General features: G+C 43.3%; 1 protein-coding gene across 2 annotated transcripts; it reads right to left on the bottom strand.

Annotated features, from left to right (window-relative positions):
* Positions 1-2,368: 2,368 nt before the first annotated feature.
* PGAM2 (phosphoglycerate mutase 2) lies at positions 2,369-13,725 on the bottom strand. Of its 2 annotated transcripts, none has more exons than XM_058194139.1 (3): positions 13,217-13,725; positions 5,764-5,944; positions 2,369-2,588 (listed from the first exon to the last, which is right to left on the bottom strand). In XM_058194139.1, the coding sequence occupies exons 1-3, from the start codon at positions 13,628-13,630 to the stop codon at positions 2,419-2,421; spliced, it is 765 nt and encodes a 254-aa protein (XP_058050122.1). In that variant the 5' UTR covers positions 13,631-13,725; the 3' UTR covers positions 2,369-2,418. The 2 variants fall into 2 exon arrangements, with proteins under 2 accessions (XP_058050122.1, XP_058050123.1); XM_058194140.1 differs by having other exon boundaries at positions 2,509-2,637.
* Between the last annotated feature and the right edge of the window lie 251 nt (positions 13,726-13,976).

Genomic DNA, 13,976 nt, shown 5'->3' with positions numbered 1-13,976 from the left:
TCTCTTCTCTCTCTGATTCTACATTCTTGCTATCTTAAAGCAGAACAGCCTACTGCATTTGCATAATTGGACAAAATGTAGGTGGTCTTCCAAAATAGTCTTCAAAACGTATGCAAGGCATATGCATCCGCATAAGGAAAGTAGGAGTTGGAACAAGTTAATACCCTATCCCTCTAAAAAAATAACTAGTCCAACAGAAGATAATATTTATAGCTCAGGGTTGAACGGTGGGGTTCTTGGCACTGATGATGTTATCTAGTTTGGTAATGAAACGTTTGCAAGAAACCACCAAGAACCCCACAGTAACTACTCCAGAACAGGTGGAGGAATAGGAGGAACACAGAGCTGTGTTTATCTTAAGGTCAGATTGGATGACATTTGAGGGCCATGTTATAAAACCTACTGGGAATGACAGGACTAACATTACATTAAGTTTTATTTTCTGTGGGGTTAGGATAAAATTAGCTTATGCAATAACTAAGGCGATTTCCTAATGCAGCAGTGTATATAAAGTACAGCTTTATTAATCGCTGATAGCAAAACACCCACGCTCTGACTGTAAATTAAGGACTGTTCTTTTCCACCTAATATTTTCTGGAGGCTTCTAATAGCCTAGTCAGTACCAGGGAGCATCCATGGCTTAATGCATTCTTTATTCACCCTCTAACTGCACATACACATACTGTATATGCACACAGGAAATGAGACAAAGTGATAGGTTCCTCTGGAACAGCTGCCAATGTGAATCATGTTTCCAATCTCCTCACCTGCCAGAACGGCAGCAATTGCTTGCAACCATGGTTTGCTAAACCCCTAGTTGACTGGCAAGGGAGGAAGACGTCCACCAAATCCTTGGTATTTTGTGATTGTGAAATATAGTTTCCCTGTGCTTGGTGGGGGGGCTAGGGCTGGAGAGAACAAAGAATCATAGGGTTGGAAGGGACCTCCAAGGTTTTCTAATCCAGCCCTTGCTCAAGGAAGGAGACCTTATATCATCCTGGTCAAATGGTTAGTCTATTTTGAAACCTCCAGTGTTGGAACACCCGCCAACAGGCCATCACTCTGCTAAACAAATAATTCCATCAACACTGTCAAACTATTTACTGAATCTGCACTACTATTAATCGTTTCATAGTTCCCATCACCAATCTCTTTCCATTTATGACCGTATGACTATAACTTGTTGCTGGCAATCCTTATGATTTATATTGATTTATTGACCATCAATTGTGTTGTAAATGTTGTACCTTGATGAACGTATCTTTTCTTTTATGTACACTGAGAGCATATGCACCAAGACAAATTCCTTGTGTGTCCAATCACACTTGGCCAATAAAAAATTCTATTCTATTCTATTCCACTGATTTTCGCTGTTATTAAAGAGAGATCCTAGGTTGGATTTCTCTTTAACAATCTTCCACCAGTTGCTTCTTGTCCTGCCCTCAGGTGCTTTGGAGAATAGGTGAATCTCTTCTTCTCTGTGACAGACCCTCAAGTACTGAAAGACAGTTATCACGTCCCCCCGTGTCAGGGGTGAAATGCTCCCGGTTTGGTCAATGTGGTAGCGAAGGCAGCGGGTGGTTCAGAGAATTGGTAGCAAAAATCCCTGGGCCCCCCACCCATGCCCACCCAATCGCCGGTCGCCCACTTGCCGCTTCTTTTAAAAATTGCTTTTAAAAGGTTAAAAAAAGAGGCTCTAATGATCACAGCTTAGCCGCGCGATTGTCAAAGCCTTTTTTTTTACTTTTTTTTTTTTTACATTTATATCCCGCCCTTCTCCGAAGACTCAGGGCGGCTTACAGTGTGTAAGGCAATAGTCTCATTCTATTTGTATATTTACAAAGTCAACTTATTGCCCCCCCAACAATCTGGGTCCTCATTTTACCTACCTTATAAAGGATGGAAGGCTGAGTCAACCTTGGGCCTGGTGGGACTTGAACCTGCAATAATTGCAAGCAGCTGCTGTTAATAACAGACTGTCTTAACAGTCTGAGCCACCATAGGCCCTTCCAGAGTTGAAGTCCACAAGTCTTAAAAGAGCCAAATTTGCAGACCCCTGGGCTCACCCAGTTTCCTCAATCATTCATCATAAGATTTAGCCTCCAGACCTGTTATCTGTATCGTCCCACAAATCTAACTTTAGTGCCTTAAAGCCTCCCCCCCCCACTCACTTTTAAGGATTGCTTGCAGAAGATCTGCAATTGGCTTTTCTGTGAAACATCTGTTTTGATGCCAGCTGATGGAAAAAGCAGTGTTTGGTCCAGATCTCAGCAATGTGCAAGGACTCTAGTATGAAAACCCACAGGAAGGCTAAAACAAAAAAGACCCCATTTTTAACCAAACATAAAAGATCTCAGTCACACAAGTGGGGTTTTCACTTTTTTTTTTTATTTCACCAATGCCCCTTTGCTGTTCCTCTCACTTTTTGACCTTGCCCTGTGCTGCCACAGCTTCCATGGCCTTCCTCACGGTCTCTTCATCACCCAAGAATTGCATGGGCTTGGTAGGCTTCAGGTTGTCATCCAATTCATACACAATGGGAATCCCAGTTGGAAGATTGAGTTCCATGATGGCAGCATCAGACATCCCTGTGCAGAGACAATGGAGCCAGGTGAGAGAATCATCCACCGAAGTCTTCTACACCAAAGTCAACAATAAGACAAAGCCAACTAAGTACAAATAGTCCTCAATTTACGACCACAATTGAGCCCAAAACTTCTGTTGCTAAGCGATACAGTTAAGTGAATTTTGCCCCATTTTATGACCTTTCTTGACTCAGTTGTTAAGTGAATCACTGCAGTTCATAAGTTAGTAATGTGGTTGTTAAATGATATTAACAAGCTTCCCCATTGACTTTGCTCATGAGAAGGTCAAAAAAGAGGATCACATGACTCCGGGACACCGCAACCGTCATAAATGTGAGTCAGTTGCCAAGCATCCAAATTTTGATCACATGATCATGGAGGTGCTGCAATGGTTGTAAGTGTGAAAACCAGTCATAAATCATTTTTTTCAGTGCCATTGTAACTTCAAACAGTCACTAAATGAACTGTAAGTCAAAGACTACCTATAACTTTCTCCCTTCCTTTTTAAATCTATAGGTTAAGAAGGGTTGGTTGTGGGGGGAAAAAACCTTTCTTCTCTGTGGACCCAATAAAGGAAGTTGTTGTTTCTCTAGACATGGCTCTTTCTCTTAAGAAATCCAGATTGGTGTCTGGGGGAAAAAAATTCACAATAAAAAAACTTACAGTGGGCAACAGGACCAGACCAAACCGTAAAAGTAAGAAAAATGCTGTGCTTAACCGTACAACAGTTCAAAGCATTCATCAAGATGATAAATGTCTTAATTCATGAAATAACTCATTTGAAGAGACTTTGGTCTTAGGGTCTTTGTTACCTCTGCAAATGTCAAGATAAACAAGCATTTGTCTAATCTATTCTGTTATTAATTAAAACTAACAACAGAGTCAGCCAGGTTTCCCAAGAGATAAAAATGGCTTTTATTCATATGGTTGGATGGAGGAAGAACAGAGCAGTTCTTTTCATAGTCACCCAACTTTCCTCTTCCACCAGCTTCTTCATACACTTTCATTAAATTCCTCATCACCAGGACAATTATATTGCTAAATGTTACATTAGCCAGTGTCTAAACAGATTGCATCTTCATGTAGCTTGCTTTTAACTCCATCTCTTTCCACCGCTTTGAGATTATAAACCATGGAAAGCAAGTCATCTGAGAAGCAAGTAAAAAAGGACTCAACAAGGACTACAGTCTATGAACCAAAGAAGGCCAAAACCAGGCCAGAAGGTTCAGAGAGGGATGAGAGAAGCTTTCAGAGCAACTAGTAATTGGCTGAGGTCACCACCCCAGAAGCAGCGAGGAAACCCAAGCAGCCGCTTGTAGTTTTTGTTGGAACTATTGCCCAGATAAAAGCAAAGGTGATAGATATATCTGTATTCCCTAGCTACTATCTAGCAGTGGTCTGGTGCTGGAGAAGACTCTTGAGAGTCCCTTGGACTGCAAGGAGATCAAATCATTCAATCCTAAAGAAAATCAACCCTGACTTGTTCTTTGGAAGGACAGATACTGAAGCTGAAGCTCAAAAACTTTAGTCACCTAATGAGAAAAGAGAAGTACATTGGAAAAGACCCTGACGTTGGGAAAGATGGAAGGCAAAAGGAGAAGGGATTAGATAGTGTCATTAATGCAATGAACATGAATTTGGGCAAACTCTGGGAGACAGTGGAGGATGGGGGGGGGGGGGCTGGCGTGCTGTGGTCCATGGGGTCATGAAGAATCAGAGATGACTTAGCAACTGAACAACAGCAATCAGTGGTGGTCAGGATTTCTGCAATCTAGCTATGAGAATCCTTATGAAGCATCTCAGCTGCTACCAGTGAAGGACGTTAGCAGAACTTTGGAAAGAATCAGAACACTTGTTTTAGCCAAAGTAAATGACGTCTCATCTCCTTCCTTATTTGTGAGAAGTACCTTTGCAACATTCACAACTTTGGGGGATGTTAGGGGAACACATTCTTGGGGCAGAAGTAGGGGAGACAGAAATGCTATTAGTGAGAGCCAAGGATGAGATGGAAGTTGCAAAAACCTCCCAGCTGCCCTTTTAACTTTTGTAATGTGACACCAGACTGGAAATAGCAACACAACCTTCAGCGGGCAGCATGTCAAATTGTATTCAATTCATTTCAAACCACAGCTCAGGCTTGGTAGCAGCTTTTCCAGGACCATTGCTATAGAAAGAGTGTTGATAAATGGAAGGGGAAGGAAGGAAGGAAGGAAGGAAGGAAGGGAGGGAGGGAGGGAGGGAGGATGGGTTTGAATGCTAGAGAAGATAAAAAACAATCTTTCCACTGTACCTTGTGATTAAGTTTAGTAATTGGCCTTATCCATCATGATAATCATTTTAAGGACAGACAGCAACTACTAGGTGAGAACTTCATGCCAGATATGCTTGTTGGCTCTCATGATGTACTTAATGGTGTACAACCATCATTCTGTTAAGCTGGTTAATACTGTGTTGCAGCAAAATGCTTCCTACAGAAGATACTGCAGAAAGGTTAGGATGATCCAAGAAGGCAGACACAAGTTATCAAAGTCCAAGGAACCTAAGTACATATCTGAGAAGCCACAAATCTGATGCTCTGCCCATCTAAAGGTCACCTGTAAGTGATATACTCCTTTATGAAGACCAGGACTCAGCTGTCCTTTGGTGCCCTGGCCATACAGCAACACTCTTAGCAAACCTGGTTGATCTGTCCAGGCAACCAAAATATCATATACTATAAGTAAATGCTGAGACCTAATCTATATTATTATACTAATCTATATATCTATGTGTCTGAGCATTTCCCCCCTCTTTTTAGTAACTCCCTGATTCAGTTGATTCAGAAGAGCATGGGATAGATTCATCGTCACATATCATGCGAAGACACGCTTTGCTTAACAAACTACAGTTAGCTGGATCTGCATGCATCAACCTGCCAATCCCATAATGGTTCAACAGTGACTTGGTTGATCTGGAGGCTTTGGTAAAAGAGCTTGAGGTGAAATCAAAAGGTGCTTTTTCCTAATCGAAATACTTAATTTTTTTAAAAAATGAATGGAATTGGCTTGATGGCTTCTACTTTTCTGTCCCCATCCAAAGACATTGCATGAGGCAAGAAGGATGGGAAAGTATATTAATATCCATAATATATGGGTATTATGATTATGCACAGAGCTGGGTAATGCATGGTGGTCCTTACCTTCCAAGTGCTTGACAATCCCTCGGAGGCTGTTGCCATGGGCAGCAATGAGTACCCGGTTACCCTTTTTGATCTGGGGTGCAATCTCATCATTCCAGAAGGGCAAGGCCCGGGCAATGGTATCTTTCAAGCTCTCACAGGCTGGCAGCTCCCCAGGCTTCAGTCCTGCATACCTTCGTTCCTGTGTGGTTCAAAAGACAGAAGACCTTAGAGCTGAGAAGGGGAGATTAGAAAGCTTTGGGTCAACCTTGGAGATTGGGGATGACTTCTTGGAGGAAGAAAGGGATGAGCAAAGCCGAAATACATTGATTCTATTCTTTATTCTTGATCCTTCGCTTCGTCCAGAGTTTGATGTATTTTTTAAAATTTATATTGTGTGGAAGGAAGTTGGAAGTATTCTTTTTCTGCTATTCTTACTTTTTCATTCCTTTGTCTTTTTGTATCTTCTGCTTTTCTTGATCTTTTATTTTTATTTGTTTTGATTTTTTTGAATATATATATTAAAAAACAACCCAAAACAAATTAAAAGATAAATGAGCAAGTATGTGTTGTGTGTGTGTATGAAAACCAATGTATATAAAGAGGTAAAGGTGTTTTCTTGTCAGTTGTGTCTATATATATGATTTTTATTAATATATGGGGGGGCGCGATGGCTCAGTGGTTAAGAAGCTGAGCTTGTCAGCTGGAAAGCTGAGAGCCCGAGTTTTAGACCCAAGCGCTGCATGACGGGGTGAGCTCCTGTTCCTGCCCCAGCTCCTGTCCACCTGGCAATTCTAAAGCATGAACATGTAAGATAAATAGGTACCAATTCGGTGGGAAGGTAACAGCATTCCATTTTTTCATGATGTCATGCTGGCTACATGACCATGGAAGTTTCTTCAGACAACACTGACTCCCTTGGCTAAAAAACGGAGATGAGCATCATTCCCTAGTGTCTCAGTGGGCGAAGTGTGCATTACAGCCTTCCTTAACTAGATCATCCCAGCCAGTCATGTGTCAGGTTGGGGAACTCCAATGTACTTCAAGTCCTGCTCTGTCCATCTTAGTCTGGTACTTGAAACTATGGCACACAGTAGTTATTTTTTAGATATTGCTGAAAAATAGCACAATGAAATAGCAGCGTCAGAGACTGCTGTACTTTCTGATTCTTAATGAGTAGGGAATATGATTTTTTCCCCAATATGTGTAATGCGTCCTTGGAAGGCGGGGGAAACACGTTTGCACTTGTGTGGGTGTTTTGATGAACTAAGGGGTAGCTAAATGCTGATGAATACTAGAAAAAGCAAACTTATTTGTGTGACATTTTAGAATAATGTATTCTGGAGCATCAGAGAAACCGCTTAATATCGTCCCCTTCTTTTATTATGACTAATAGCATTTGAATAATTTCCAGACAGTTCCTTTGTTAGTCTTTTGTAGCAAAAACAATAAATATTCTTTAAGGACTAATTGGCTGATCTTTAAAATATAATAGCTTAAAATTAACAAATGCCTTCATCTTCTATCTGCTTTTTCCATTTTGTTTGCAATTACCTCTCAAGTTGGAGGCAAGGGCTATCAGGCTTTGCAAAGTAGCCTCTAAAGAGCTAATTAAGTAGCATCCTTAACTGCCCATAGACTAACTTTACACCTTTCATTAAATTATACCATGATTTAATTGTGTTATGGCTTAGAAAACATGGTTGATGGCTTAGAGCAGTAGTAGTCAACCTGGTCCCTACCGCCCACTAGTGGGCGTTCCAGCTTTCATGGTGGGCGGTAGGGGTTTTGTCCAATACTGAAGCACTTTCCTTTTTTTAAAATTTAATTGACTTTTAAAAAAATTTCCATAGCATTATTTAAAAACTTTTTCATTAGGTTTTCATACAATTCCCCGTGACAATTTAAATTTCTGGAAATATACTATTTGTATCGCCTGCGTATAAGTTTAGTTCACGTTACGTAAATGAAACTAAATGGAGCTATAGTGCGACCACAAACAAAAGAGCCTCGTCCCAGAACAGCTCACGCATCTCCCCCTATACCACCCAGCTGTAACAGACAAGCAGAGCTGGTAGCCAGCGCCCCCTCCAAACCCAATCCACGATGCGCGAGAGGCATGCGCAGACGACAATACATGGCACATTACTGTGGAACCGGTGGGCGGTTAGAAAATTTTACTACTAACAGAGATACAAAAGTGGGCAGTAGGTATAAAAAGGTTGACTACCCCTGGCTTAGAGTGATGAGTGAACCCAGAACAAGATGGCTCATTCAACTAACCACTGCAAATTACGCTAAAGTGAGGGAAAATATATCTTAGTGCAGTATTGGTGAACCTTTTTGGCACCAAGTGCCGAAACGGGAGCGTGTGCGAGCATGCACACGCACGTGTATGCACCAGGAAGATGTGCCAGAAACCAGAAGACCAGGTGGCAGGTATGTGTATCTTCCCAGGTGCAGATGCATGTCGGGCGGCTCTTCTTCTGATTTCTGGTGCTCCCTCACACGTGAAAACCACTTAGCTGGCACGCCAGAACCTGGAAGAACAACGGGCGACGGCTTGCATTCCTGGAGAGATGGCTCTGTGTGCTACTTCCGGCATGTTTTAAACGAAATTTTAAATGGTTTTAAATCGGTCTTTGACCGTTTTTAGTGATTGGGCCATTAACTATTTGGTTTTAATTGTTTTTATTTATTTATTTATTTATTTATTTATTTATTTATTTATTCATACTTTTATACCGCCCTATCTCCCTAGGGACTCAGGGCGGTGTACAGCCATATAAAAAACACATAAATATACAAAGTAAAACATTAATCTAAAAAACTTATTAAATAGGCCAAATATTTAAAATAGACATATAAATAATAAAACCCGGTTAAAATTTAGTTTTAAAATTTTAAAAATATTAATAAAACCCCAAATTAAAATTTGACACTATTATGCCAGTCCCGCTTGAATAAATAGGTGTGTTTTGAGCTCACGACGGAAGGTCCGAAGATCAGGCACTTGACGTAAGCCAGGGGGAAGTTCGTTCCAGAGCGTCAGTGCCCCCACAGAGAAGGCCCTGCTCCTGGGGGCCGCCAGCCGACACTGTTTGGCGGACGGCACCCTGAGGAGACCCTCTCTGTGAGAGCGTACGGGTCGGTGGGAGGCATAAGGTAACAGCAGGCGGTCTCGTAAGTACCCGGGTCCTAAGCCATGGAGCGCTTTAAAGATGGTAACCAAAATCTTGAAGCGCACCCGGAAAACCACAGGAAGCCAGTGCAGGCTACGGAGTAGTGGTGTTACGTGGGAGCCACGAGCGGCTCCCATTACCACTCGCGCAGCCGCATTCTGGACTAACTGTAGCCTCCGGGTGCACCTCAAGGGCAGCCCCATGTAGAGAGCATTGCAGTAATCCAACCTAGATGTAACCAGAGCGTGAGTGACCGTCCATAAGGCATCCCGGTCAAGGAATCCTTGGTCACTGGCGGACCAAGCGAACTTGGTAAAAGGCCCTCCTGGAGACGACCGCCAGATGTTCATCAAAGGACAGCCATCCATCCAGGAGGACGTCCAAGTTGCGGACCACCTACTTTGGGGCCACTAACTTGCCCCCAACAGTCAGCCGCGGATGCAGCTGACTGTACCGGGTGCCGGCATCCACAGCCACTCCGTCTTGGAGGGATTGAGCTTGAGTCTGTTTCTCCCCATCCAGACCCGTACAGCTTCCAGACAGCACTTCGACCGCTTCGTTGGGGTGGTCCGGGGTGGAAAGGTACAGCTGAGTATCATCAGCGTACAGATGATAACTCACCCCGAAACCACTGATGACCTCACCCAGCGGCTTCATATAGATGTTGAACAGGGTAGGCGAGAGAATCGACCCCTGAGGCACCCCACAAGTGAGGCGCCTCGAGGACGACCTCTGCCCCCCCGTCAACACCGTCTGCGACCAGTCAGAGAGATAGGAGGAGAACCACCGATAAACGGTGCCCCCCACTCCCAATCCCTCCAACCGGCGCAGCAGGATACCATGGTCGATGGTATCAAAAGCCGCTGAGAGGTCTAATAGGACCAAGGCAGAGGAGCAACCCCTGTCCCTGGCCCTCCAGAGGTTATCCACCAACGCGACCAAAGCCGTCTCCGTGCTATAACCGGGTCGGAAGCCGGACTGGAACGGGTCTAGATAGACAGTTTCCTCCAGGTGCCGGGGAAGCTGCCACGCAACCACACTCTCTACAACCTTCGCCACAAAGCGAAGGTTGGAGACTGGACGAAAATTTCCCAAAATAGCTGGGTCCAGGGAAGGCTTCTTGAGGAGGGGTCTCACCACCGCCTCTTTCAAGGCGGCGGGGAAAACCCCTTCCATCAAAGAAGCATTTATAATCCCCTGGAGCCAGCCTCGTGTCACTTCCTGAGCAGCCAGCACTAACCAGGAAGGACACGGGTCCAGTAAACATGTAGTTGCATGTAATCTCCCCAGCAACCTGTCCACGTTAATATTGTTATTTATTACTTTGTATTTATCGTGTATTTTAATATGGCTGTAAACCACCCTGAGTCCTTCGGGAGATGGTGCGGTATAGAAATTTAATAATAAATAAATAAATAAATTTAATAATAAATAAATAAATAAATGTGTGCCATAGGTTCACCATCACGGTCTTAATGCAATGAGGAAAACCTTTAGTGTTGGCCCGCAGATTCCCACCTCCTTTAGCTCAGAGGTCTCCAACCTTGGTCCCTTTAAGACTTGTGGACTTCAACTCCCAGCTTTGCTGGCTGAGGGACTCTGGGAGTTGAAGTCCACAAGTCTTAAAGGGACCAAGGTTGGAGACCCCTGCTTTAGCTAGTCAAAATTTCAGGCAAAGACTGGATCGGAAATCATTTCTTCATAATATAGGACTCTTTCTGATGTTTTACAGGTGGCATTTTTGTCCCCGACAAGAATTTCAAGAATGTTTAAGGATAAATCCAAAAAATGTTGAAAGTGTCATCAGACACCTGGATCATATTACCATATGTGGTGGACATGCGTTGAAGCGAAAAGATATTGGACTAAGGTACACACGTGGTTGGAGAAAATGATTAAAAGACCCATAGACTTTAAGCCAGAAGTCTTTCTGTTGGGAATTATTCCTGAGATATATACTAGAGATGTAAAATATTTGATTGTGAATATTATTACAGCAGCTAGGATTGTGTTTGCTAAAAATTGGAAAAATGAGAAATTACCTTTGCAAGATGAAATAATTAGGAAGATGATGGAATGTGCAGAGATGAGTAAATTGACATTTGAAATTAGAGACCAAGATGATAAGCAATATTATAAAATATGGGATTTATTCTATAACTGGTTAGATGGGAAAATATGTTAGAAAAGAAGATATATTTACGAAAGAGACATGTATTTTGAGATTGCACAAGAAGATATGTAAACACCCTTTCAGCATATTGAAATTGTTTGATGTGAATGATTTTTTCTCTTTTTTTGTTGTGGAAGAATAAAATTTTCATTTAAAAAAATATAGGACTCTTTCTCAAAATTATTGCAGGTATTTTTTTTTCCAACGAATTCCATACAATTCCCAGTGGCCTCAGTTCAGTTTTAAAAAGGTGGCTGTAGAGCTGTGGGATATAAGAACCTTTACCTTTACATAGAGCGAATAACTGCTTAGAAGGGACATGGTGGCTAGTGGCTAAGATGCTGAGCTTGTCGATCAAAAGGTCGGCAGTTCAGTGGTTTGAATCCCTAGTGCTGCCGTGTAACAGGGTGAGCTCCCGTTACTTGTCTCAGCTTCTGCCAATTTAGCAGTTTGAAAGCACGTAAAAAATGCAAGTAGAAAAATAGGGACCACCTTTGGTGGGAAGGTAACAGCGTTCCGTGTGCCTTTATCATTGTCATGCTGGCCACATGATCATGGAAGATGTCATCGGACAGCACTGGCTCTTCGGCTTTGAAACAGAAATGAGCACTGGCCCTAGAATTGGGAACGACTAGCACATATGTGCAAGGGGAACCTTTACCTTTACCTAACAATTGCTTAAGGTACTGTATTAAGAAAGTATTGTTGGGAAAGAGACTGGGAGTGGGGTAGGAGCTGGGGTGAAGTCCAGCAGGTTCTGACAGGTTCTGGAGAACCAGTAGCGGAAATTTTGAGCAGTTCGGAGAACTGGCAAATACCACCTCTGGCTGGCTCCAGAGTGCGGTGGGAATGAGATTTTGCAATATCCTTCTCCCAGGAGTGGGGAGGGAATGAGGATTTTGCAGTATCCTTCCCCTGCCACGCCCACCAAGCCACGCCCATAGAACCGGTAGTAAAAAATTTGGATTTCACCACTGGATAGGAGGAAGAGGACAAGGAAATAGATAAGAGGGGGAATGGGAGTGGGAGGAGAAGAAGGACATAATAGATCCCACATTCAAGCTTCCTACTACTTCATTCCTAATTAAAAAAATATCAGGAAATGGTGGCTTCTTTCCTGGAGAGATCATCAGACAATCATCTCATCCTGCACTGATGAGGAATCTGAATTAATTACTCTGAATAGTGTCTCCAAGCAAGCCATGGTTTATTGACTAAACCTCACCTAGCTTAACATCTCCTAGAGTCCACCAAACCAAAACCCATCCAAGCAGATTATAGGTCAGAGGATTATATGAAACCTTAGACTTTTTAATTTTTAAGGTGGACTTTCCTTCACAGAGCCCCACCCGCCCCCCTGTGTTCCTTGCACAGTATTCTACCCAGATGGAAGATCTTTACTGCAGGGACATAAGGAGGTTTTCCTCTAAATATGTTGTAACAGCCGATCGATGAGCTTTTTGCTACTCATATTTCGAACATTCCTCTAAAAAAACACAAGGCAGCAAAACAGCTCTTCCCTCCCTTCTATATATCTTATTCTCATATCCTTGTTGAGAATTAGATGAAGGAAGGACGAAAGACTTGAGAGTCAAGGTCACTCTTGACCCCCAAACTTCCTACAAATGAGGTACAGGTAGTCCTCAATTTATAACAGTTCATTTAGTGACCGTTCAAACTACAGAGACACTGAAAAAAAGTGACTCATGACCGTTTTTCATCCTTATGACCTTTGTAGCAGCCCTATGATCACGAGATCAAAATTCAGGTGCTTGACAAATGGCTCATATTTATGACCATTGCTATGTCCCAAGGTCATGTGATCCCTTTTTTGCAACCTTTTGACAAGCAAAGTCAACGGGGAACCCAAATTCGCTTAACAAGTGGGTTACTGATTTATCAACTCAAATGATTCACTTAATAACTGAGGCAAGAAAGGTCGTTAAATGGAGGAAAACTTAGCCTTACAAATGTCTCACTTAACAAGAGACATTCTGGGCTCAGTTGTGGTCGTAAGTCAAGGACCACCTATAGTTGAATCCACATCTCCGCAACCTTATTGACTGCCCCAATGCCCACCACCTGTTAGTCCTCTATCAAATGTTGTGCTGCCACTGACCTTGCTGATGACTTTATAAAAAGGGTGGCTTTCATCCATGGGGGGAGGTGGAATGTCATAAGATCGCCTCCAGATTTTGACCTGCTCCTCCCCGTGCTTGGCTGCGGTCTCAGCCTTGTTGAGGCCCGTCAGACCTCCGTAGTGGCGTTCATTCAGGCGCCAGGTGCGTATCACGGGCACCCACATCTGGTCACAGGCATCCATGATGTACCAGAGGGTGCGGATGGCTCTCTTCAGTACCGAGGTGTAGAAACAATCAAACTCATAGCCTGCTTCCTTGAGGGCCTGGGCTCCACGCTTGGCTTCCTCCTTTCCCATTTCGCTCAGTTCAGCATCAAACCAGCCGCAGAAGCGGTTCTCCTGGTTCCAGGTACTCTCGCCATGGCGCACAATCACGAGCCGGTGGGTTGGCATTGTTCTGGAGGAAACAAACACCGTTGGCCTCAACAAGGAGCCAGCAAAGGCTGAGTTTGGCTGCTGCCCGGAACTACCCACACCGAGAATGGCAGTTTTGATGCTATTTATACAGGTCTTCTGCTCTGCCCTGCCCATTTCTCCCCTCCTGACCAAGCAGCTCCATCTTCGGAGCCATTCATGCTGACGGAAGAGCAGCTCTCGCATTCTGGCTCAAGCTTCCTGATTAAAAATAGCAAGAAGATAACTTCTTCTCCTGAGTAGGCCAGAAATAGCGGAAGACTTGGCAGGGCTGAGAAGTTTCTGATCAGAGGCCTCTGGCTACAAATGAAAGGGACGGTGAGAA

The sequence above is a fragment of the Ahaetulla prasina genome, chromosome 9 (assembly GCF_028640845.1).
Source record: "Ahaetulla prasina isolate Xishuangbanna chromosome 9, ASM2864084v1, whole genome shotgun sequence".
Lineage (NCBI taxonomy): Eukaryota > Metazoa > Chordata > Lepidosauria > Squamata > Colubridae > Ahaetulla > Ahaetulla prasina.
This window is presented reverse-complemented; position numbering and strand designations above follow the sequence as displayed.

Coding starts and splice junctions, on each gene's coding strand:
- PGAM2 (XM_058194139.1), bottom strand. CDS start 13,630: ATGCCAACCCACCGGCTCGTGATTGTGCGCCATGGCGAGAGTACCTGG. Junction 5,945..13,216: donor TTTATAAAGTCATCAGCAAG/GTCAGTGGCAGC, acceptor TGAACCACACAG/GAACGAAGGTATGCAGGACT. Junction 2,589..5,763: donor GATTGTCAAGCACTTGGAAG/GTAAGGACCACC, acceptor GTCTCTGCACAG/GGATGTCTGATGCTGCCATC.